At 38.4% G+C, this 27,722-nt stretch overlaps 1 protein-coding gene across 1 annotated transcript in view; it reads right to left on the bottom strand.

The window, feature by feature from the left end:
* RARB (retinoic acid receptor beta) overlaps positions 1 to 27,722 on the bottom strand; it is a 637,926-nt gene that overhangs the window by 336,772 nt on the left and 273,432 nt on the right. The window contains exon 4 of the mRNA XM_036332777.1: positions 13,901 to 14,348. Within this exon, the coding sequence (XP_036188670.1) occupies positions 13,901 to 14,078 (178 nt within the window). The 5' untranslated portion in view covers positions 14,079 to 14,348. The remainder of the gene's footprint in view (positions 1 to 13,900; positions 14,349 to 27,722) is intronic.

The following is a 27,722-nucleotide window of genomic DNA, read 5'->3' as shown; positions in this document are numbered from 1 at the left end:
GGGAAGCTGGTGCTGACAGCTGGGGGAAGGACGGCCTACTCTTGCACGAATTTTGTGCATCAAGCCTCTAGTTATTTATAATAGCCAAGATTTGAAGCAGCCCAAGTGCCCATCAGTAGAGGAGTATATATAAAAGCTATAGTACATTTACACTATGGAATACTACTCAGCCATAAAAGAGAAGGCAATCTTACCTTTGAGACAACATGGATGAACCTGTAGAGTATTATGCTAAGTGAAATAAGCCAGTCAAAGAAAGACACATGCCATATGATTTCACTTATATGTGGAATATAATGAACAAAATAAACAAACAAAATAGAAACATGCTCATAAATACAGGGGACAGACTGACAGCTGCCAGAGGGGAGGGAGGATGGGGGAAAAAGGTGAAGGGATAAAGCAAAAAAAACACACCCCAAAACTCATAGACACAGACAACAGTATGGTGATAACCAAAGGGAAAGGGGTGGGGGCAGGTAGAAGAGGATAAAGAGGGGATAAATGGTGATGGAAAGAGACTTGACTTTGGGTGATGAGCACACAATACAACATACAGGTGATATTATAGAATTGTACACTTGAAACCTATATTATTTTATTAAACAATGTCACCCCAATAAATTCAATAAAAATATGCACCCTATGCTCACAGCACTGCTATTTACAATTGTTAAGATCTGGAAACAGCCCAAGTGCCCATCAGTAGATGAGTGGATAAAAAAGCTGTGGTACATTTACACAGTGAATTACTATGCAGCTATAAAAAAAAGAAGAAACTCTTACTTTTTGAGACAGCATGGGGGGATCAGGAGAGTAGTATGCTAAGCAAAATAAGCCAGTCAGAGAAAGACCCGTATCACATGATCTCACTTATATGTGGAATCTAATGAACAAAATAAACTGATGAACAAAATAGACCCAAAGTCATGGAAGCATGAAACAGAGTAACCAATCTCAGAGGGAAGGAGGAGGCTGGGAGCGGGAAGAGATTAACCAAAGAAGTTATATACATAACCCTGGACACAGACAATAGTGCAGTGAAGGCCTGGGGGGAGGTGGAGGGGTCAATGGGGTATAAGAAGGGGACATTTGTAATACTTTCAACAATAAAGATAACGTTTTTTAAAAAATAAGCATGCTGCTCAACATTTTCCATGGCCTGGTGTCTGCTGGAGTTGATTCAACATTGTTTTGTAAGGGAAATCCCTGTTTCAAGGGGTGGGGTAGGCCTTTGGGTCCTCAGGTCCTTGTTAAGGGAGTTTAAGCTCAACTTCATGGCTTCTCAATGCTCACAAAAATTCTTGGCTGAGGAAAATGGTTTTATGACGTGCCTGAAGTCTATGAAGACCATTTATTTATCTTGACACTCTAATATTTATTTTTGGATTTAGTTCAGATTGTGAGAGAGCTACGTACCTGCAGACATTGTTTGGGACCCCCACAGGGACCTGCTTTCACCAACTGAGCTTTAGAATGATTAATTGGTCCCACATTGAGGGATGTTATTAAAAACACAAACATACGTAAACAGAGTTGGATTTACAATGTCATTAGGATGTGTTTATCTGGGTGGCTGAGTGACTTCATTTTTATGAACTTATCAAATATATAACTGGCGAATTCTCTTCTTGGGGTAGGCTTTTTTTTTTTTAGGTCATCTAAGCAACATTTATTATCTACCTCATAGAATGTATTTTCATGCACCTGCCTCAAATTGGTTTCAATCAATTTTCCCCATACTTACTTTCTCTATCCCCAAATGTACTCCTTTATAATTTTTAAAAGTTGTTGTAAGACTTTATTCCAGCAGTTCTCAACCTGTGGGTCGCAACCCCTTTGGGGGTCGAATGACTCTTTCACAGGGGTCGCCTAAGACCATGGAAAACACATATATAATTACATATTGTTTTTGTGATTAATCACTATGCTTTAATTATGTTCAATTTGTAACAATGAGAATACATCCTGCATATCAGATATTTACATTACGATTCATAACAGTAGCAAAATTACAGTTATGAATTAGCAACAAAAATAATTTTATGGTTGGGGCTCATCACAACATGAGGAACTGTATTAAAGGGTTGAGGCATTAGGAAGGTTGAGAACCACTGTTTTATTCCCAAATAAAATAGGATATACGTAAGTTAATTTAAAAAAATACCTCATATATTTGTTGTAGGAATAAACAAGATAATGGATATACTTTCTCATGTAGGTGGTGATTATGATTTTTATAGGCAGTAATGCTATTAACAACTGTAATTGATCTGGAGTCTATTTAAGCAGAAGAGGACTTGGACATAGATGGATTACGTGGGTACCATATAGTACAATCTTTGAAGAAGCTGATAGAATAACTATCATTCCAAAATGATCCCCTTGGAAATTCACCACTGCAGTTAGCATCTTAACTTAAAAGTTACCATTTCAAAATGCAAATATCTCTCTGAAGGATTAATTTCTTGGAAATGAAATCAGACATGAATACCTTTAATGTGTTACTTGGCCCTTGGAAGGCAAGAATTCTGATTTAGGTAAGATATTTGTTTCAATTGAATACACTGAATTAACTCACTGAAACATCTCTCTTCTTTTATTTTAATTAATTCCGCAAGTTATTTAAGGCATTCATTCATACTACAAACATTTAGTGAGCACCTACCATGTGCCAACTACTAAGCAGTGAGGATACCGCAGTAAGCAAGACAGTCATGATCACTGAATAAAGATAAAGAAAACATCATGGCCTGGCCAGCTTGGCTCAGTGATTGAGCATTGACCTATGAACCAGAAGGTCAGGGTACATGCCCAGGTTGTGGGCTCTATCCCCAGAAGGGGGCGTGCAGGAGGCAGCCCATCCATGATTCTCTCTCATCACTGATGCTCTCTTTCTCTCTCACCCCTCTCCCTTCCTCTCTGAAATCAATAAAAAAAAAAAAAAAAAAATTAAAAAAAAGAAAACATCATGGATAACCCCATAACCTAGAACTAAATACTATTACTATGATCCCCAAACTTTGTCCTAAACCCAAATAAACACTCCCAAACATACACCATATATATCTGTTAAAAAAGGATAATAAGCCCTGATGGTGTGGCTCAGTGGTTGAGCATCGACTTATGAACCAGTACAGTTCGATTCCTGGTCAGGGTACATGGCCTGGGATGCGAGCTCGATCCCCAGTGTGGAGCGTGCAGGAGGCAGCCGATCAATGATAGTCTCTCATCATTGCTGTTTTTCTCTCTCTCTCCCTCTCCCTTCTTCTCTAAAATAAATAAAAATATATTTTTTTAAAAAAATAAGTATTCTGAATACTTAAAACTATATTCTATTACTTCTATAACTTGTTTTACCTATTGGACATTTTCATGTCAATATATTCACTTCTTTATAAAAATTTTTAAAAACTGCTTATTATTTTCATTCACTCTATATTTTATTTAATCATTTTTCATTAGGCAGGAAGGTTGTCTCCAGTTTTTCTTTAATTATAAACAAGTCTGTGCTAATATCTGTGTTTATTCAAGCACACTAAAACATTTACTTCTTAGGAATAAATTCATGGAGCAAAAATGCAAAGCCATCATTATGAATATTTTAAGGCCTTTACCATTTACTGGAAAATTATTCCATAGAAAAAACATATAAATTTTCATTCTCACCATCAGGGCTGTATATGAGTATTTATTGCTCCCTAGCCTGAAAAACAATGGCAACTTTCTTTTAAAAATTGGTCTTCTCAAGAGCAAGAAATAAAATCTTAATTTGCATTTCATTTTTAAATTTGTATTTGTACAATTACTTACTTTTAAGGCTGAAATGTTTTCTTGGGAATTTTTTTTTTTTTAATATGGGTATTTTCTGTTCTGGGCTATTGTTATTTTTTCTCTACTTTTCCTTTCTCCTGTCTGTTTCTAACACGTGAAGGATTACCTACAGGAAATCAGGGCAGGGATCAAGGATGGTGTAAAGGTCATTTCATATCTGAGAGAATTCCATCAGAACTCAAGAAAATCCCTGTTTTATCAAATATTCCATCAAATGAGTCTAACAAAAAGGGTTTACTAAATAGGCTGGAGGGTAGCTTTCCTTCTAACCACACAATCCTCACCAAAGTGCCATTTATTTATGTGAAATGTCATTATTAATTTTTTTCCTTTAGGTGTTTTTTGTGTGGATTGGCCAACTGTGTAGCCATTAAGCAGTTGACATTAGAGTAGCTTGGTATTAATAGAAGCAAAACCACGTTGTTTGAGAAATGTACCTTATTATAGACATCACTGAAATGACACCACGCATTAGAGATGGTCTCTACAGCCGGAGACCCGCAGCGTCTGCAGGTCCTCAGAGGAAAGGATGGTTCAGTCTTGGCCTAAGTTCCCTGGCCTTGAAGGGAGCTCCTCTGCCAAAGAAAACCTCAGCCTCACATGTATTTCTTGGATTTGAAATCCTTGTGACAAACACACAATCATTCAGCAGCCATGGAGACTCACGAAAGAGAGCCCTTTCCAATGCCCAATTCAAAACCACCCCCTGGAGAATTTTGAAGTTTAAATGAAAGTCTTGGCAGAGTAGAAACTGTGGAGTGAAAACTTCCACATGCCCGATATAGACAGTTAAGAAATATGGACAGGTACATGGTGTGTAGAACAACCTGTATGCTTTGGAGGCGATCATTAGAATGAACAGTTGACAGAATGACAGTCCTGTGACAACGAAGGTTTTTGCTTCGGAGTGGATGGGTTCTGACTGTAAAGCACAGATAAGAATAATAATGACTGCTATCATGTACTGAGTCTCTACTGTTATAGCACTGTTACAAGTAGTTCACATGTATCAATTGATGACAATTTCCTCACAACCCTTTCGAAATGCTATTAGTATCCTTATTTTATTGGGGAGGAAGCTGAAGCACCTAAAATGTTAAAAAAAAACAAAGACAAAACTTGTTTAAGGACATAGATTGGGGTCTGGAAATAGCAATCTCTCTTGACCCATTTCTAACCTCCGACCTCCAGCAGCACCATCCCCCCCTCCTTAAATGATCTCCATTAACACCATTTTTGGTTCGATAAGACAAGCCTTTCCTAATTGATACTTCTGTCTCTAACTGTAAGCTCCCCGAGGTTAGGGCAGTCCCTGGGCAGCACCCTGTACAGCACCACATTTCAGGATTCACCACAAAGTCACAGCTAAATAACTTATTGCTGTCATCCGTGTCAACAGGGCCACAGATAACCACTGTCCTTGCTTCCAAAACACCCTAAAACTTTTTGTTTAAACATTTGCAAAGCTTATGGGCATTTGGTAAAATAGCTCAGCACTAAATTAACACTATACATTCTCATTGGAAAGTGGTCATTTTCATTAGCACAATAGCTTTTTTGAGGTTTTGGCAATTGGGAATCAAGCTTGCAACCCACGCATGTGCCCTGATCAAGAATTGAACCATGACCTCCTGATTCATGGGTCCACGCTCAGCCATTGAGCAACACCAGCCAGGCCACATCATTTACTTTCTAAGCACGTTACTTGGCACTGTTAGTCATTTTCCACTGATTCAGTCATGTAGCCATCCATCGATTCATTCTTTCCAGTAATCTTTAACATTTTGGAATCCATGCTTCTTTTAGTAACATATTTTATAACACCTGCTTTACTATTTCAAAATGAAAGTTATAGATAATAGAGGCCACATACACATATAATTTCAAAGTGGTTAACATAATTCCCATAATACAATATTGATGAAGAATTTTTAAAAATAATTTATGATAAAATAATAGTTATTTCAATGTGTAAAGCCTAAGCCATAAAGGAATGTAAGATGCTTGCCTCTATATGCAGAATGATAGGAATGTTTTAGCTACCAGTACAGATTGAAAAAAATGTATGGTATTGGTGTCTCAAATACCAAACACAGCAGTCCTCAGTGACGTAATTTTCTGAAATAGTGGGTGACTCTTGGAAATGTCTCCCCCCCAAAAAAGAAAGTCAGCCTACACTTGATTTACACAGCAATTACAGTCCTAAATAACTCAGGGTATAATAAAAGCACACAATATTTTAAATTTCAATATAAAATGGAGTTATGGTTTATGTTTTAGTTAACCATAATTTATTCCCGGGGAGCTCTTAATGTAAGAGTCTGGTGAGACATTGAGAAGTCACAAGCATATGAGACCATTTTTTATTATTTGCAACTATTGTGCATAGTGCAGGGCATTCAGCCTCCTCACCCCTGCCCATTAAATGCCCAGAGGGCTCTCTCATTGTGACATCCAAAAGCCCATCCACAAATTCCCAAAACCCCTGACCAGTGAGAACCACTGAGTCAGTCATTCCACATACCTTCAGTGAGTTTCCAACATGTGTCTGGCATCAGGTTAACAGAGGAGCAGAGGAGGAAAGTTGTGAAAACAACTAGACAGCAGAATAGAACGTGCATCATAAATCAAAGCATGCACAGTGGGTGTGTGGGTGGGAAGGTATGTCACAAGCTTTACAAAATCAAGGCCTTACAGAGCAAAGAGCAATCAGGGTTTTTAGAGCTAAATGGTTTATGTAATTATGACTTCCCAGTAGGACTGCCACATCCGTGAAGACAGATGCATTGTTTTAAAAATGTTTTTATTGCCTTGATATCCACCGCCAACATAGATTTGTTAAAAAACACACAAAACTGGCTTTATGCAAAGCAAGAAGAGGTCAAACCCAGTTTCAACAATTGTATCTAAGCAACCTATGAAAGTTGGTTACTTAGGTCATTGTTTCTCTATTTCTCTTTTCCAGTTGGCAAAAAGAGGTAACACCTGTAGCTAACTAAGTAAATGGTAACTACTTGTAATCCTTATTCTCATGCCAGAGTTTAAAAAAACCCCACAAGAGAGTTGTTGGTACCACCTAGCCACTGGTTGACCTGATGGCCTCAAGTTCTTAGAGGTGGCCTAGAGCTCAAAGAATAGAATTAACTAGTCTCTCTGTCTTTTTCTTGTCTTCAGTCTTTTTCTCTCTCTTTCCTCCCTCCTTGTCTCCCTCTCCCTCTTCTCTCTCCCCTTCTCTCTTTCCAGTTTAAATGATCAAGAATCATTCAAATACCAGAGGGAGCCAAAATAGAAAAACAGAGAAAGACAGAATAGGAAGCAATGATCACTTTACTGACTCAGCATAAGTCTTTACTAGTAGAGGTTCTGTGGGACTGCCTGAGCTACATCCTGAAGATGGCCCGGAGCATGGTCACCTGGTGGTGATTCCATCTGTCCTCATGTCCATCTACCTGTACAGAAGTCAATCTCCCATCACTCCAATTCATCGCAATGGGGGAAAAACAGACCATATGAAATCTATAGAAGCTGCAGATTGATGAATTCATCAAGACAAATTTGGAACACATTGAAGTTCTCATATATCATAGCCAACTGTTGTGGTAATTCCAATTTTTACAGGTTCAATTTTCATAGAGTCAAAAATGTTTTTTTTTTAGTTTAATTATCTAATAAGTAGATAACTTTTTGTATATTCTTCCAAACATGCTCTCCCTAGGAATAATCATTGGTGGGATAACTTAGAGATAAATTCATTCCTATTTTTTTTTAAAATATATTCTATTGACTTTTTACAGAGAGGAAGGGTGAGGGATAGAGAGCTAGAAACATCGATAAGAGAGAAACATAGATCAGCTGCCTCCTGCACAGCCCCCACTGGGGATGTGCCCGCAAACCAAGGTACATGCCCTTGACCGGAATCGAACCGGGGACCCTTGAGTCCGCAGGCTGACGCTCTATCCACTGAGCCAAACCGGTTAGGGTATTCATTCCTATTTTTATGATATGCTCTGTGGACTGAAAGCCTATTTGTCTTTAAGAACACACTTCCAGAGTTGAGATTCTCCTTTGGGCATTGTAGTTAATTTGATAAAATTGAACAATATCCTTTTGTTTCTAATTCATGTTCACATACTCTTGATCCCTTTGGGGTAAAGTTCAACAAACAGAATGAGCCCAACTCCTCATTAGAGTTGAGTACACACTGTACTCAACCAGAGAGTCTGGGGAAATTGAGATATTAAGAAGACACAAAAATTCTTTTATCTTGGGGGAAGAGAGGCACTGTACACAAATAATCAATACCTTTAACAAATGAACTCATATAATACACATGTGGCTCTAGGCCTATGCAAGACCATTAGAACTATTCAATCATCCCAAATATGTAAACTCTGTTTCTAAACATCCAGGTAAAAGCATTTACCTCCCTCCCTCAGCCTCAGAACTTCAAAGTATCCAATGACAGAAGGCAGATGAAATAGGCCAAATAGTTATAATTGGTTTATTCAAATTCCTAACAAATTTATTTTACCCTATTTTTATTTGGTTTAAAAATAAGGATACATATATATGACCTATTCATGTATGTGTATATATATGTAAACGTATACATGATATATATATATATATATATATATATATATGCATGTTTTATTTGGTATCCACTAAATACCAATAATATACTAAGCCCCAGACATCTTAAAATGAGATATGATCCCTGTTCAATGGGTTCATTGTATATGTTTAAGGACAAATATAACTCACAGTAGAAAGAAGACAAGACCACAGAGCAAGGGTGATGGATAATAGGAATTAATGAGTTGGTTTTAGTTATCATCAATCTGCATGTATTTAAAACAAGATTAACACCTCAGAAACAATTGTCCTTAACACACAGTAAGGAAGTCCAATGAGGCAGCCTACACTGCTTTAGACAAGTTGGGTAACAAGACTCCTCTTAGTTTAAGACAGTGGTTCTCAACCTTCTGGACCTTTAAATACAGTTCCTCATGTTGTGACCCAACCATAAAATTATTTTCGTTGCTACTTCATAACTGTAATGTTGCTACTGTTATGAATCGTAATGTAAATATCTGATATGCAGGATGGTCTTAGGCGACCCCTGTGAAAGGGTCGTTCGACCGCCAAAGGGGTCGCAACCCATAGGTTGAGAACGGCTGGTTTAAAACAATATATATATATATATATATATATATATATATATATAACTCATTTTATGTCCTGTCGTTGGTAATTCTGAGACTCACAATCTGTCTCTCCAGAAGGTTGTGCCTTTTTAAAGCATAAACCCCATTTTGTGATTTTGACAGGAGAGCACTTTCTGGTCATTAAAGAACCAGGGAAAGAACTCTCATTTTAAGATGCTAAAGTTAAACTGAGATCATTTTGAGAGTGGCTCTAAAGCCAAAACTTTTAACAATATTTTCCAGCTTACAACAACCTATAAAAAAGCACATGTGTGGCAATAAAACAGAACAAGCAGCCATGAAAGGAACCTAACGAGAGACAGACAGACAGTTGTCCAATTTTCACAGAGCTCAGGTACATGAAATTTTAAGTGTTCCCTGGCAGAGCATTATCAGCTTCGTTCTTGTTGGAAATCACCCTTGCCTGAAGGTGACCAGCTCTCTACTCCTAGGACAGAGCTAAGCAGAGGCATCTAAAGTGACTCCTTGACAGTGGGGTCCACCCTCATCTCCCTATTTTAATGAAACATGATATTTGCTTCCACAGTCCTTGGTGAAACTAAAGAAGTTGTGAGGTCCTTACAATGCCCTTCATCTCTAAGGACTTCCTGAAGCATCCTGGGAAAGAGATACCCATTCACTGCACATGATACATGCAATTAATCAGAGGGGTTAAGTTGGCTTCATTGCCCAACCCACAGGGAAAGACATGCACTTGGTGGATCCAAGATTTGGCCTTGAAATTTGGTTCCCACATTAACTAGCTGTGTAAGCTCTTTACTTTCTCTAAGCCTCATGTTTTCATCTATAAAATGGGGCTGCTGCTCATGGCCTGGGATCAAAATTGGGAGACTATTATAAAAAATTAAGAATGACATACATTATGTGCTTAGTGGATGATCCAGGAAGTGCTTGATATAAGGCAGTGTTTGTATTACTTATTTAAACTCCCTCTTTTCTTATACGTTTCCTGATTTCTAAGCTTACAGAGACTCCATGATACATGAGTTAAGTCAGAACGCAAAGACAAGAATGTGCACACGTAGAAGCTGCTTCAAATTCATCTCTCTCCTGAAAGCATGAAGCATTTGTTCCCTAGGATAGAAGGTTTTGGAGAACACAGTTTCTGAAAAATGGCCACATCTTTCCCTCTGAATTGTGAATGGCAACAAATGGTCAAACCAATAGCAAGAACTTCATGCTGCAGAACAGCAGGCACTAAACAAGGAGATACCAGTTTTTTGCCTCCAAATAGCTTGGAGACCAGGAAAAAAATCTGACTATACATCACATGCTAGAGTTGAAAGGGCCTTGGAGATGATCTTATTTCATCCCTTTATAGTACAACTTTTCTTCATCATTTATACTCTCCTTCATCCTTAAAATACTTGAATATGATAGTTAAAGAAGACTATTCTTCAAATAAAAATAGTTTAGAGTTGATGGGAGAGAAACTGGAACAGGTTAAATAGCCATATATTGATATGTGAGAAGGGGGAACATCTGTATTATAGGAAAAGAGTGGTTAAATATGCAGAGTTCAGGCTCTAATCTAGGAGGACAGGTGACTAGAGAATTAGAAGTAAATGGACAGGAGTGTAGGGAGTGGGTGTAACATCAGTAGCCACAATGGAAATTGCTCTTACATCCCTTTAAGGTGGAATGTTCTTGAGCCTTTATAATACAGGATGCTAAAAGAACCCTGTTACAGGGCAGGAGAATCTAGATGTGTACAGATTATGAAAGAAACACCAGCAAATCATAGAGTTCAATGACAGAACCCTCTTTATGGAGCCATTCCCCAAAATGTTTGTTCCCTTTGCATTCCAGATTAGCCGGCTTTTTCACCCAAGCATGTGTTTTGTTAGTAATTGTGACTTTATAGAATTTGGCTACTTCCCTAATTAACCTCAGGACATGAATAAAACTCTAAGTTTATTTTTAGCCAAGAGAGAGCCTGTGTGCAACTTTTAAGACCTTACCCTTGTTCCCCGGTCTTCTAAACCATAAGCTGTAACAAAGACAGCTCCCTATTCAACGGCCAACTAACTGACTGCATTAGTAACAGTGGTTTCTTTCAATAATTTCAATCTGAGTGGTTTTCATGTGCTTTGTCTGTAGCAAAAACTAATACAACAATGCATTAGCCAGGATTCAAAGTAAGCCAACATTCAAGTTTCCAGCCTGAACTTTCTGTACCTTGTTCTCTGTCTACCCCTACTCCAGCCACCTTCAAGGTGCAGTTACTCAGCATCCTAAGGCTCTCGGAAAAAAATTGTCATCCATTATATACCCCCCCTTTTTTGAATTGCAAACCCTCTTCTTCTTAAGGTTGAATCATGTGAAACTACCAAGGATTGACCAATTTTGATCTAGAAAAATAGCAATCGCCTTATGGTTTAACCTGGTAGTGAAAGCATCGTGTGCTTTATTAATAATCATGAAATGAAAAGAACAGCCTTGTATTTAGAGGTACGGGGAGCCCTAGATATGATATAGCCCAACTCATGCAGGGTACAGGCTGAGCCACTGAGGCTCTGATTGGGCGAAGAAATGAGAAGAGCTAACATCACCAATTTGAGACAGAGCCTGATTAGATCTAGAATGATTTGACTCCTATTTCAATGCTCTTACCTTCAAAACAGGGGTCAGCAAACTTTTTCTGGAAAGAGCAATACAGTCAAGATTTTAGGATTTGTGGGCTCTATGATCTCTAACATTGGAGCACGAAAGCAGCCACAGACAATATATAAACATTATTAAACAAATGACTGTGGCTGTGCTCCAATAAAACTTTATTAACTAACTCATGCTGGGCTTGATTTGACTTATAGTTGTGTAGTTTTCCAAGCTGCGAAGAGATGGGTGATGGATCTATATACTGAGAACCTGTTGAACTGGTCAGGGGTGCTAAGCCAGCATAAAGATCTCACCCACCATTAACTAGGCTCTGCATTTTTCTTAAAATCAGTAGCCAAAGAATCCTAAAGTTTCTGGGATTTGTTGTGAGCATCTAGGGTAGTGGTTCTCAACCTTCTGGACCTTTAAATACAGTTCCTCATATTGTGACCCAACCATAAAATTATTTTCGTTGCTACTTCATAACTGTAATGTTGCTACTGTTATGAATCATAATGTAAATATCTGATATGCAGGATGGTCTTAGGCGACCCCTGTGAAAGGGTCGTTCAACCGTCAAAGGGGTCACGACCCACAGGTTGAGAACCGCTGACCTAGGGGCTGCAGCTACCTAAGACTTTGCTATCTGTAAGATTAGATTACCCAGAAGGGGAATAATACTTATGTCTTATTTAACTCTTGGCTACATGTACAAAATACACTTCTGATCTTAGGAAAGAAATGTGTTAGACATGCTATCCATCAGGCTGGCTGAGTTATGGAATTAGATAGAGGCACTTGGGTAAAATTTTAATGGCTTTAACAATCATTTACACAGACTCCCCCTTTATGCGTTAGCTGAGAGCAACTTCATTGTATCTTTTGCATTGGGTGAACAATATTTTGAATACAGGAACTATTTCCATCTCTTCTGATAGCAAAGAAGCGACTTTGGCTATGTCTACCCTCAATTTGAACTTGAGAAGCATGGGAGAATGTTAATAATCATTTGAAAAAAATTATAGGTCACCCGCTCTGGTCAGAAATACAGAAGAGAAGAATTCTAGTCAGGTCATTCCAAGAAGGAAAGTAAGTCTATATATATCAGGCATGATAACACTGTGATTACCATCGACATCTCTGCAGTGAAAATCTGTCCATCCATCTGCTCATCTGTCCATCATGCACCCAGACATGCAGACATCCAAACATCTATCCCCTACTATTGTACCAGGAGCTAAGGGATCCTGGTTAGATGAGGTATCCCCCTGCTCCCAGTGAGCTAAAAATGTAGTGGGAGAGAGAAGATAAAGTACAAATACCACAATAAAGAAGAAAATAAGGCAGTACTTCAAAATAAAAATGTCTAAGTACCAAGCAAATATTTGGAGGAATTCTTTAAAAAGCAGCAAAATGCAAAATAATCACCAGGAAGAGCTCTAACATGCTCCTGTCGAGCTCTGAACCAGGAAGAACCTGGAGTGTGTGCTGTGGTGTCTGGTGCAGCATGTGGAATCAATATGCCTTTTTACCTCCAGATGTCAAACCAGGCAACCCAACTCTAAGAGGTGGAGTTGTTCACTGGCTCTCATAGTTTGTCCTTAAACAGGCAAAACTTTTCTTTTTAAATCACATGACATAGGTGCTTTCTATGAATAAGTCATATCAGTGTGAAGAATTCTAACTCTACTTTTGTTCTATAGTACTTTACAGCCCACATTTTAGAGAAGATCGAAAGAAACAGCTTAGTAGAGTCAAATGGTCACGGGCATTTAAAAAGCTTATGTGATATGAATTGGTAGCAAAGGTCCCTGGGAAGTTGAGAACAATTATGCATGTTATCAGTACTTGGGAAATCAGTAAGATAGTCAAAGGGAACTTTTTAACCAAAATCGATGTTCAAGCCACAGTTATCATTAATGATTTTTATGGCACCAACGACCAATTCACTGTTCACATCATTAAGTGTCTAATTTCTTCAGGTATATTGGCCGCATATGCTGATTATCTTTTATAAAATCTAGCAAAATATCAGTGTGGTTTTGAATGACCCAAATTCTAAAATTCACCATTTATCTCTTTCATATTTCTGCCAATTGCACTAAAGGTACAATTCTACACCAAGAGAAACCAATATCCAATGGAATAAAAACCCCCTCTGGATATGAACCATCCTGTTTTCTCAGGTCCATTAAGCCAATCAACGAAGAAATAAAAGAGGAGATCTCAGTGGTACTTACTGGCAGGTGACGGGGTGCTGCATCCACTCGGAGGAGGGTGCCCATGAAGGCCATGAAGAGGAGGCAGGGAAAGTCCTCCGATGACCGGCGGAAAGAGCAATGGGTAGGGTGCGGCTGGATAGTGAGTCATGTGTCCATTCACTGCCGGGACGGGACATGCGTGGCTACTGGTGGTCATGTTTCAGGCCTCACAAAATGCAAGGTGTTCTGGGGTGGGAACACATCACTCCGGGTCTTGAACCAAAGTTGTAGAGGTAAATTCAGGGCAACACTTGAGTCTGAGCTGTGTTCTGGACCAAAGGCAAGACAGTTCAACAGATGACCTTGCGTCTTCCCAGCATGGTTTATCCACCTCTCATTTTGCTATGCTGATTATGGATATCTTTTTCTTTTCTTTCAGTTTGAGGTTGGGAAATGCTATCACTCTAAAAGTCCAGAGATGCTAATCCTGTAAGAAAAAATATATGTATGTATATATTTCACAAGTCAAAAATATTCTCCTCTTAATCAATTTATGAAAAACCTCTAATATTAACCTGTCTTTTAATTCCTAGTTGTACCCCTACACTCACTTTAATTTTCTTAAATGTTCAGATTCTAATATAGAATGAAACTTACATGCAATTTCAAAATAACTCTATCTGATATTAAATATCAATCTCCATCCACCATTATTTCTGTAGTCCTCACCCTGCTTAATTTTTCTCCATGGCACTTAACGTGATCATTACACAGTGGGAGTGTTTGTTTTTATCTGTCTCCCCTATTAGAATGTACTCACCAGGAGGGCAAAATTTTTCTGTTTCGTTAACAGCTCTAGTTTAAGCTCCTATACTAGTACCAGACAGGCAGATGCTCAAGAAATATTGGTTGAATAAATGAATTAATACATGATTATTTTTTTGCTTCTTTTACAAACAATTTGATTAATCTTGTCCTAACCTTTATGCTTCCAAGATTTTACATATCTCATATGAAGAACTTTGGATTTTAATGCAGCCATTGGGAATGATATACCCAACAAGATAAATAGAATTGTGGGAGAAAACTATAATCTAATAAAAGGTAGGTAAGATATAGTCCTCAAAGATCAGAGAAATATTTTATATCAACCCTTATTGTCAACAGTATACACTTTTATAAGAATACCGTCTACTCATCCATCTCTCCAACAATTTATTCTTACCACCATCATTCATTTGTCCACCCATTCAATCATTCATCAGTCAGTCAAATCCTAACTTACAATTATGTGCCAGGTGCTGGTGTAGGTACTAGAACATACAGAGTGGAACAACACTAATGTGTCCTCTGCTCTCATGGAATTTCTAGTTTTAACAGCTCCCATTGAGGTCATATTGTTGAGGATGACAAAGCTGCCCTGCCCCCTACAAAGGGCATTTTCAGGATGCTCAGCACTGAGAATTCCTCAAGACAGGGAATAGAAGAAAACTGAAATAGATTCTAGAGTGGGCTGGCTATGAACTTCAGAGGTCTACCTTGGTCCTGATGACCAATATTCAGTGAAAGTCAAAATTCTGGAGATCACTAAATAGCAAGCCCTGGGTGTAAGCCCACGTTGCACGAAGCAGGAACAGTATCTCAAGATCAGCATAAAGTCCAACTGTTAGCCCGATTCTAGAGCCAGACTGCTTAAGTTCAAATCATGGCTCCACCCCTTTGACAATTACCTCTCAATATGTTGTGTTTGTGTATGTGTGTGTGTTTAATTTGAATTGGGGTAATAATACAATTTACTTCAAAGGGGTGTTGTGAGGATTAAATGAGGTAATTTCAAGAAAAGATTAGTATCTGATTCATAGTAAAGACTAGGTAGACCAGTGGTTCTCAACCTTCCTAATGCCGCGACCCTTTAATACAGTTCCTCATGTTGTGGTGACCCCCAACCATAAAATTATTTTCGTTGCTACTTCATAACTATAATGTTGCTACTGTTATGAATCATAATGTAAATATCTGATATGCAGGATGTATTTTCTTTGTTACAAATTGAACATAATTAAAGCATAGTGATTAATCACAAAAACAATATGCAATTACATATGTGTTTTCCGATGGTCTTAGGCGACCCCTGTGAAAGGGTCGTATGACCCCCAAAGGCATCGAGACCCACAGGTTGAGAACCGCTGAGGTAGGTAGTGAACAGTTGGGAAAAGTTTGCTACAAATACATGTATTGTCCCATCAGATGACATGCTCCTGAGAACAAGCTTGCTGGAATGGACAAGAGGCTTTGGGGTTAGGGCAGGGGAGAGAACATATCGCAAAAGTCCTCGGGAAAGAGCATTAGGACTAAAACATTTGTCATGGAAGTGAAGAAGAAGAGGTGGGATTTAGGTAAATTTAAGAACAAAGACTCATGAGAACTTACCGATTCCTCAGTTTGTGAAGTTAGCGTTTGGTTATTACCAATCCTAAAATGTTCCAATACATCACAACTTCCATTTATTTGTTTACTGTGTGTCAGGCACTTCACTTATGAGCTGTGTAGATCTAAGAATAGTCCCATAAGGCAGGCATTATAATCTCTATTTTTCAGAGGAAAAAGACTAAGTCTTAGTGAATTTAAATAACCCGTCCCTAACATCACAGAGTCAGCCTGAGGCTAAACCAGAATTTGCACCTAGATCTGGTTGGTTGTACTATTCATACTGAGTGCATGCATGGTCCTGGTTGTGTCCCACAGAGGAAAAAGTCCATGAGCAGTTGTGATGGGAGCAGCTGTCCTCACTTAGATGACATTCTCGGCAGGGCCTTGAATCCCTGGCCTATTAATATTAAAAATGAGCATCTTCAACAGTCAGACCATATGGTCCCAGGCTCCCTGCATCTCCACGAAACCTTACAAAGGAGACTACATCCCTGCTTGGCTTATATAACACACAAAAGGAATGTCCCACCCCAAATATCAACGTCCTTTTCAAACTTTCAAACCACGACTTGTTTCTCGAATGAAAAGAAAGCAAATGGACTATGAGAGGTGAATGTTTCCATTGCTTTCTCTTCTAAAAATCACGCACCAGCTAACGTATTTAGCACTTGAATTTTGCAGTTTGCAGCAAATTAATTAGAAAATAAACAATACCATTTAGTGTTTGCTGCATTTCCACTCAATTTGATTTTTAAATCACACACACAAAGCCCAGCGTTGTTATCAGTGGTCTTTTTTGTCTCCATTAGACAAACTGCCTCATTAACTGGTAGAGCTGACAGTTCAGCAAACCCACCCCCGCAGGGCACAATTCTTAGATTTTTAAAGCTGTTTGTTTGTTTGTTTTTACCAACCAGGGACTATTTCTCCCCTCAATATCCTTTATTTCTCTTTGCTTTCAAACACTTCAGGTTTTTGGCATCCTGCCTGCCTGGTTAAAAGGTCTGCTATCATGCCTAGGATCTTAAAAAAAAAAAAAAAAGATGGATACTGATAATAGGCACAAGAAAAAAAAATCAATGTGTCGGGAAAATCCTGTTATGTTGGTGGAAAACTGTCTGAACGGTCACTGGGTCTGTGTTCACATATGTGACTGATTAAGGCTATTCCTGGAAGCAGAGAGTTTTCTTTGTTCACTGGTATTAGCAGTGGTTTCCCCCCCCCCCCCCTTCATGTCTAATTTGAGTTTGGGCTCATTCAGGGTTCTTTTCTTCACCCCCTGAGGCAAAGCAAACAGGAGCTGGGGTGCAGGCAGGGAAGGAAGTGGGGACTGGGTCAGGAGGTCTTGGATCGACCACCATCATTCCCTGGGTGTCAGTTTCTTCATCTGTGAGAGGGGTCAAGAGAAGAGGAGCAGGTTTCAAATCAAGTTCCTTAAACTGTGTTGTTCAGAACACAGGCGTCTCACAAGAAGATACTCAATTTTTAAAAATGCTGAAAAAATATTTTAGAGCAGGAAACAGAAAATATTTTTTTTAAATATATTTTATTGATTTTTTACAGAGAGGAAGGGAGAGAGACAGAGAGTCAGAAACATCGATGAGAGAGAAACACCGATCAGCTGCCTTCTGCACATCTCCTACTGTGGATGTGCCCGCAACCCAGGTACATGCCCCTGACCGGAATCGAACCTGGGACCTTTCAGTCCACAGGCCGACGCTCTATCCACTGAGCCAAACCAGTTTCGGCAGAAAATATTTTTAAATAACTGTTTGCATAGATGATGTTGTTCTAGTCAGGAATCTGCCTTTGATAAATGGTGGAATGACAGAACGGGGAGTGATAGGTCTGCCCACCAACTGCTTGGATGAAATGTGCCAGTGCGGAGGCAGAGGCCACAGAAATCGTTAACATCTATGCTTGTATCTGTGAGATTGTATTATAGATAAAACACAGTATATTTTCTCCAGTTTAACTTGTTAAGGTTCTTGTTCCACTATAAGGTTTAAAAACTTACATTTTAATTATTTCGTGTCACATTTAATTCACTGGAGGCTGTTTATAGCTTAAATTTTCATGCAAACTTCCAAGCTTATACTTCTAAATATTGATTTTATAAACTTGATACTTACATATGATTTTTTTAAAAAAGGCCAAATAGTTCCTTTAGACCAGTGGTTCTCCAAGCAGAGTCCCTGGTCCACCAGCAACGGCATCATCTGGACACTTGTTAGAAATGCAGATTCTTCAAGCCCAACCCGACATCTGCAGAATCAGAAATTCTAGGTGAGCCCAGCATTCTGTTCTAACAAGCCTCCAGATGGTTCTGATTCACCTAAAAGTAGAGAACCACTGCTCTAGGCACAAGATTGGCAAATTTCTTCTACAAAGGAAGGAAATATTTTAGATGGCAGGCCGTACAGTCTCTGTCACAACCACTCAACTCTGCTTTTGCACCAACTTCTTAGGGCAAAAAAGCAACCCCAGCCAGTCCATGAATGTGTAGGCATGGCTGCATTCCAATAAAACATTATTTACAGAACCGGCAGCCGGCCAGATTTCGCCCATGGACCACGGCTTCCTGACCCTGCTTTAGATTCATAAAGAAAAACAATAATTTACCTTCCCCATCCTGAAGCTCTCCTCCCTATGAGAAACTACTCGAGAATATTTTAGCTATTGGTTTTTTTTCCTGTTATTTATATTTATAGGTCATATACTTAAACAAGTTTTTTCATAATTTTGTAACCAACTACCTGTTGGCTTTTACTGTAAATGTGATTTAGCTCTTTTAGGCTATTGCCTACACAAATAAAACTCTTCCTCCTTTCTTACGCCCAACAGAATTTCATCACAACTTGAAAAAATAAAAATCATTCAATCATCTATATTATTATGCTTACATAACTATGACTAGGTAAATATTGTTACAGCTGAGCCACACGATGCACTCTATTTACAGTTCTTTTCTTACAAAACTTTTGGGTTTTCCTGGAGTTAATAATTGCTTTGTTTATACAATTTAATTGTTTTTGTATCTATGAATAATTCTTTCCCAACTCTCTGAAAATTTTGCCAGACATGTCATATGATATATGAGTTCTACAATTGGGGACATTCCTCCCACCCCAGGGCTGACTGGCTGCTTTCCTAGTCTCATGCATAGCTGTCAAAGTAGAGCTTTCTATTATTGTTTTTCTGGGTTTTTTGGGAACTCTTTTGTAGATCTCATGTCTTCCATTTTCTTAGTTTACTTCTTCATCTTGGTGGCTTTTCTCCTTAACTTTCTGAGAAATAGTGCATGGGAGGAATAGTGCATGTTTGGAGACATTTTATATATTAAAATATTTTTTAGGTTACACCTCACGCCTGTTAGATAGTCTGGTTGGATTAAAATTGTGGTTTGGAAATAGCCTTTTAAATTATAATGTTAAAGTACATTATACCACTTTTCAAGCTTTCTATATCGCTCTGGAAATTCCTAATACTATTATGATTTCAGATCCTTTGTGTGTGAACTTTTCTTTTTCTGTAAGCCTTTATCATCCTCTTTATCCCCATGGATCTTTTCCTACATGTACTAGACAATTGGAAGAGATCTTCAATTTGGTAACTCATGTTCTTCTGTTAAGGAAAATTTTGGGTTTTTCCCCTTTATTTGATAATATCTTCTTTAATATATATTTTGTTCACTCCTTTTGGAAATCTTATTAGATAGTAGACCTTCTACATGAATTTTCTAATTTTATTACATATTTTCTCATCTTCTACTTCTTTATCCATTTAATCTACTTTCTGCAATATATTCCCCACATTTAACTCCCAATTACTCTATTGAAATTTATTTAAATTGTTTTATATATAGAAAGAGATATGTTGTTCTATTTATTGATGCATTCATTGGATGCTTCTTGTATGTGCCCTGACTGGAGAGTCACCTGCAACCGTGGTGTGCTGGAATGACAGTCCAACCAATTGAGCTACCTGGCCAGGGCCTTACTCTATTGCATTTTATACGTATTCTACCATATTTTTAACATACAAGAGTTTTTTCCCCATTTATTTATAATTCTGCTCTTTGTCATGCATGCCTTATCTTTTCTGAATACCATTTAGGATATGAATAATAGTTTTTATTTTAATGTCTTATTCTGCTCTCTGCATCAACTCTGTTCCTTTTCACTTTTTTCTGTTATGTCCTTTAGTCCTGTATGCATTTCTCAATTGTATTATCTGCATAATTCTAGCCCTATTTATATCTAAACGGGGAAACTTATGGCAAGCGCTGTTTTCATGAGCAAATCTTGTCTAAGGGTGCGTTTCCTGAGAAAGTGATCTAACGTGGACATTTCTTTGTGGGAGTCCCCCCAATGGGAGTTTTAGGCTTTTTTATTTAGGGGTTGAAAGGTAGAAAATGCCACCCCAAAATATGCTGCTGTGGTATATGAATTATTTTGAGAACTGGGCATTGAAAAAACAACCAACAAAACAGGAAAAGCAGACTTTCTCTGAACTCTCCTAATCTGCCTAAAGGCAGATCCTCCCAAAAGGGGATAAATCACCTCCCCAGCAGTTTCCTCAACCAGAGAAGACTCACTCTTCTCACCAGAGAGGAGTATCTAGTCAGCATCATACACAGAGGAACTCTGTCACACCCTATCACTCCTCTCATCTATGCTGGTGAGGGCCCACTCATCTTTCCTAAAACCATTGACTCCCTCCTAAGCAACTCCATACCCTCACGTCCTCCCTTATTAAGAAGCGCTTTAATCCTGAATTCTAAGTCACTTCTGGAATTACTCATTTATCTTTCTCTGGTTATCATCAATGTAAACATCAGGTGTACATGTTATTAAATTTTTCTTGTTCTTCTCTTGCTAATCTGTCTTTTATTACAGGGGTTTCAGTGAAGAATTCAGAATGGGAGGGGGAGGATTATTTTTCCTCCCCCACAGGTGCATTGGTAACTCCATTGAGAAATCCTCTAACATTCTGCCCAGGATGGGGAGGGAAGAAAAAGGCGCACTGAAAAGACTTCTGGTATTTGAAAGGAAGAAGAAGCCTGGGGCTGCCAGTGGGCTATGAAATGTGTAGCCTTTCACTTCCTCCTCCTAGTCTAGTACCATCTCCCCACTCCACATTGATGCTGGGTGTCCAGAACACAGTAACCTCTCTAATTCAGTATCTTCAAAGAACAGACTCACCTTTCCTACCAGGGTTAGGTTGCAGTAACTACCGGAATGTAGTAGGTGGAGGAGCAGCTTTCTCTGCTCCTTGTTTTGAACTTAACCATTTTTTCCTATCTCAGTCATCACTTCCTGCTCCCAGGATATCTGGTGCCTCTACACTCTGGGACTGTCCCAAATCCTGCAGCTTGTATCTCCTTCTTTAGGCACTTAGCAATCTGCTTTCTGCACTTTGCTAATTTATTCATGACTACTGCCCATCTACCTCCCATCTTCAAAAAATGTTGCCATTTCCTGTCTACAATTAGCATACTCATGTGTTCTTGTTAACTTTAATGGCTTCTTCTTTTTCCTACCATTTTAGTAAATATTTGGGAGGGAATAAGGAAAAGTGCATGTTGTTCATCTATTATATTTCACTAGAAAGTCACTAAATTAAAAAAAAAAAAAAGGAACCTGTAGTCAAATAAGTTTGGCATAATGCTGTTCAGTTCTAAATTAATTCTTTTTATGAAAAGGGAGTTAAAGAATAATCTAAGAGGGAATGGTCCACTCAAGACCCCAGCTGAGATAAGGTTAGTTCAGCAGGTCTAAATTGTTATCAGTATATGGAAAAGGAAAGACAGTACAACACGGGTGCCAATCTGAAACAAAACAACAAAAAGTGAGATTGGACCTGCCTTCATGAACATGCCATGGGTTTTGTCAAACACCTTCTACTAATAAGCAAATAAAGATGGAATTTGATCTGCCTTAGCCATGCACCTGCAGGCATATTGGATAATTAGAAATGCCACTTAGAGCATTGATGATTTCATATGTGCTTTCTTGAGACTCCGAGTTGGAGAGAGGACTCTTATTAGCATCTGCCTGGAGACACAGGAACCCAACACTTTAACAAGGCAATTAATGTTAATTAAACTGTGCTGGCTTCAATTGTAGTCCAAGCAACAAAACAGACAAGATTGTGGGAGAGAACACTGTATCCGTTTCCTCCTCTTAAAATTCAATGAAACCATAAAAAACAGGCAGAAGCAAACAAAAGATAGATTTTTAAATTTCTTGTGATGCAGCACAGAAAACTCGCCTGGGTTTCTTTAGCTGATTTAGAATTTGTTGTGGGGGAAATCTTTGCTTCAACAGACAGTACATGCATTGTCCTCTTTTTCCAGTTTATTTTAGCTCAGGCCTCCCTATTTATTTAAGGCATTGGTTCCAGGTAATGCCACTTAAAATTGCTCAGATGCATTCAGCCAAATACCTGTTTTCAGCAAAAATTCCGAACTCAGCACAAATCCTGTCAGTTGCTTTCACTGCTATTCTTGATGGAAAAGAAACATGGCTATAAGGAAGTCAGTTTTGCATGTCTGGTAGTTTTGCAGCCTTTCTTATATCCACCATCTTCATCATAAATGTTACTGATAAAATTATATTCAACTTAATCCTAGGGAAACCACATTGAGTAACTTAAATTTGACCAAAAAGAGAGATCTCTTATCTCCTATTAATTTAATTTGGGAATGAAAGAGACAGAACAGAGTCATTTAGAGGAAATAACACAGTCCGAGGAATTTCTTTGACTGCCAAATGAGCAGAGAGTGAAATCTGAATCACTCCTCGGCACCAGGAGGAGGTCATTTGGCACATTAAAGTCCTATTTTTAAAAGCATATACACAATGTCCCTCTATTCCTTTTTAGGCCATTTTTATAAGATTCCATCTGCTAAAGACACCCAAAGTGAAAATATGACTTTCAGAAAATAACCAGCAGGAATGTACGCACATTAGAATGTACAAAAAAGTCTAAGATTTAACTTCAAAAGTTATGGGAGTAGTAATATAAATATGGGTTCTTAGGGAATCAACATTCAACCCAAAGTTGCTATGTATGCTAGCATGACACATACCTCCTGAAAAGTCGGCCTTGCCTAGAGTTTTTTCCAAAACATATGAATGTATGAATGTATGAATTATGTGTTGGAGCAAATATCTGATGGTACCACTATTTATTTTTAAGAAAAGTAGCAGCAGGCAACCCCTTGTACAATGTCTTCCATACTTTGTGTCATGGAATCCTGTCAAGCCAAGCAAAATGACAGGACTAGAGTCTGGTTTTCAAGGGAAAGTCGACCATCTATAGGCTGGTGAGTGGCTTACGATATAGCCTAGAAGTAGTAGTATTCCAAACAGGAATCTCCATAGATGGTAACACATCTATCCTTACTATTAATTTGTTTTGAATGCCCAATACACCAAGAAAGACATAGAAAGGAGAATGGCATGCACATGGAAAGATCTAGAGAAGTGGGCAGAAGTCAAGAGGCTAGAGAAACCGTGACTGAGCAAGAGACATGAGACAGAGAGGACAATAGACACAAGGTATTTATAAAAGTAGGTAAAACAAGTCACAATAGCTAGTATTGCGTTGCTAAGCTTGGCTTTAGTGTCAGGAACAGCATTGTTATTTTGGTGAGGCCTGAATCTTTAACTGTTTATTTATTTTGTATTTTGCCTTTTCTCTTTCATACAACAAACTACCAAATTGTATTTCTAAGAAGAGTGGGGTGGCAAAAGGACAGAAGAGAATGATGAGAATTGTACATGTTTGAGCCCCTAGAGACCATGAACTAAGTCTGGAGGAGGCTTCTGATTGACAGTCCTACTTTATTATCTTAGTCTGCTAGGGCTTCTATAACAAAATGCCATAGACTGGGTAGCTTATCAACAAAAGACTTCATTTCTTACAGTCCCGGAAGCTGGAAAGTCCAAGATCAATGTTCAGCATGGTCATGTTCTGGCAGGGGTCCTCTTCCGGGTTCAGAGCTGGTGCCCTCTTGCTGTGGTTTACATGGTGTTGGTGGTGCGGGCAAACTAGTTCTCTGGGGTCTCTTTTATAAGAGAATTAATCCCAATATTGAGGGCTCTGCCCACATGACCTATTCACCTATTAGCAGCCTCACCTCCCAATACCATCACCTTGGGGGTTAGGATGTCAACATATAAATCAGACCATAGCATACATGGAATTAGTTCTCTGTGTAAAGATCCTCTACACCAGCTGTGGTAAACTGAATAATGGCTCCCCAAAGTGTCCCTATCCTAATTCCTGTAACCTGAGAATATTACCTTAAATGTCACAAGGGACTTTGTAGATGTGATTATATAAAGTTAAGAATCTTGAAATGGGGAGACTACCTTAACAGCCTAATATCATAACAGGGATCCTTGAAAAAGGGAGGCCAAGGGAGATTTGATTACAGAAGAGGAGAAGGTGATATGATGATGGAAGAAGAACTGGGAGTAGTGTGCTTTAGAGAGAGAGGAAGGTGCCAACAGCCAAAGAATACAGTCAGCCTTAGAAGTTGGAAAAGGCTAAGAAACAGATTCTCTCCCCAGATCCATAAGGAACCAATTTTGCTGAAACCTTGACTTTAGCTCAGAGCAGCTGATTATGGGCTTCTGACCTCCAGAGCTATAAGATAATACATTTATGTGGTTTTTAAACAACTGAGTTTGCCGTCATTTGTTATAGCAGCAACAGGAAACTAATACACCAGCCCACTCAGAGTCTTGAAGGATCTAATCAAGAACATGAACCACAAGCACTAACATATTACTCATCCCGGAGCCAAGATCCAATTTTACCAAAATAGAATTTTCCTCCCCAGAGGGAAAAACCCACTTTGTGGTATTGGCCAGGGAGAGAAACTTGAAGATACTCACCACTACCTATTAAAATTTCCTACAACACCGAAGCACAGATGAAGCCCCATGATGTCAGGTGTAGAGATGTGGGTTTAAAAGGAAGCCAGGGGTCAGAGTCATGTCAAGAGAAGAGGCAAGAGTGTGGTCCCTTTGCTGGGAATGTACAACCATTCCTGAATGAGTGTTTGAAATGTTTATTTGACCATTTTGCCTTTCTGCTAGGTCATGTAAAAATTGTACAAGGTCATTTATTTATCTGCAGCCTCAGAGATTCCTTGAAAATTGCCAGAGTCTGGACCTATGTGATAGGCTGTTTAACCTGAAGTGGATGTGATGGAGGCAGTGAAAGAATAAAAATGAGAGGGTTTGTGCATGCATGCTTGTAAAAAGAGCCTGAAACAAAAATAGCAAATGTCATGGTTTTTGTTGTCTTGCTTTTTTTATTGACAGATTTCCTTCACTGAATTAATCATCATATCTACAGTTTTCAAGAGACTTGAGACTAGAAGAATGAAAAGTAGCAACCTCTTTCCTGCAAATAAGGACTTGTCTGAAATATCTTCTCTTATTCTGCTTGGGAGAAAAAAAGATAGTGCCTAGAAGAAAAATGAAACACTTAACCTCACTTGAACACTAAGCTTGGTACCCTTCATTAGGGAATGGTTTATTTCCTTTTTAGGTATCCCAATGATTTCTTCTCCCTTGGCAGTTTTGCACTCACGTCACGAGACCTGCTCTGTGTCTCTCTATGTTTGCCAGAGAGACCCCTAAAAGATGTGACAGATCAAAGATGACAGATCTTGAAACTGCTTTGTCAATCTCTTCTAAATGGAAACACATATGTGATGTGGGTATCATTTTAAACAAATATAAGATCTCTTTCCCTCAATTGCTGGTTAGATGCCCACAGTCTAATATAGATCTCTGTCGGCCTAGGAGACAGCAAAGCCACTACATAGAAGGAGCCTAGATCCCTGAATGGCTGTGTGGAGCAGACGATTGACCTGCATTGGAATGTGACATTAGCAAGAAATAAATGGGTATTGAATAAAGTAACTGAGATTTGGAGGTGTATATTATAGACAGCCTGACTAACAAAGCCATTGATCATATAAAAATAATTATGAATTCATGACTGTATTTGTGATTCCATTTTTCATTCCCAAATCTCCCCTGCCCCTATTGACTGGACTTCCATCTGAAATTACATTTTCAAAGCAAATCTATACCAAGCATGAAGAGTGGCCACCTTCCTAAATAAACTAATGGCTGCTACAAAAGCAATTAAATAGAAGAAGAATTCCAAAGAAACTTTGAGCCTTGGTAGCCCCATTGAAACAGGTCTATAGCTTCCCCAAGGGTCATTTTTGAAACCAATAGCAGTCACTTAAATATATAACACAGTTTATCAGAGATTATAACATAGTAAGAATTCAAGCCATTGATTATAAAATAATATTTAAAAACAATTACCTCTTTAATAATGACAGCATTCTAATATTACAATATAGTTTGGTTTTATGTGTGGTGTAAAGTGATCACATGATCATCAGGTCACATATTGGTAGCCTCGTTTTCAGAATAAAAATAGGAAAAAGGACATTCATAAGAAAATACAGCAGCAGTATCTTGACAGTTTGGCTGGTAATGCATGAGCTGTAATGTTTCTTATTTGTATATGTGTTCGGGCAGGACATTATATTTAAAGTATTTAACTTTACTTGTGCAAATATCATATTATGGGCTAAAATGCCATATACCAACTGTTGCATTCTTTTAAAGTCAAGAGACCCACATTCTGGGAAAGCTATTAATTCAGAGTATGTCAGATGATAGGCATTCTGGATACATAACAGTCTACTGCATTAGTTCTGGCTGTTGGGTTAAAGCTGGTAGGCACATTGCTTTGTGAGTCCATACCTTGCAAATAAGGAGGGGACCTTATTCTAGGAAATAAGCGAAGGGTAAAATCTTAATTTTAATGAGTCTCATTTTCCTGATTTGTAAAATGGGATTATAGAAAAACAGTACTTTGCTCACCAGTTTGTGACAGGGATCAAATGATTAACATATGCAAATACTTAGAACTGGGCCTGGACCTAGAAAAGAGTAGTTACTGGTACTATCATTGAGTCCATGAAAATGCCTGATAACTTTAAGCAAGTTTGATTGATTGGTTAAGCCAGTTCACACTCATGGGTACCCAGAAACAGAACAAAATGCTTTTCCCCGTATTTATATTTCGCGAATAATCTATTGTCTCCTATATTATTTACCCACCCATTTATATCAGATGTTTAAATACACACAAAGACATCATATATTATTTTTAAAAGTCAAAATTCTTGACTTAAAAAATCTATTTAGGAAATTTCTTAAGGAAATGACAAATATATGAAAATGGTCATTATTTCCTACTGACTGTGATTTTACAAGCACCCACCACGCTCTCTGGCCACGCTGGCTCCAGGTTTTTTGCCCGCCAGCTAGCCAGTAGTTTAACTGGAAGGCCTGCCACATTCCTAACTATTGTGTCACTC

This window comes from Myotis myotis, unplaced genomic scaffold, assembly GCF_014108235.1.
Source record: "Myotis myotis isolate mMyoMyo1 unplaced genomic scaffold, mMyoMyo1.p scaffold_m19_p_13, whole genome shotgun sequence".
Classification (NCBI taxonomy): Eukaryota; Metazoa; Chordata; class Mammalia; order Chiroptera; family Vespertilionidae; genus Myotis; species Myotis myotis.
This window is presented reverse-complemented; position numbering and strand designations above follow the sequence as displayed.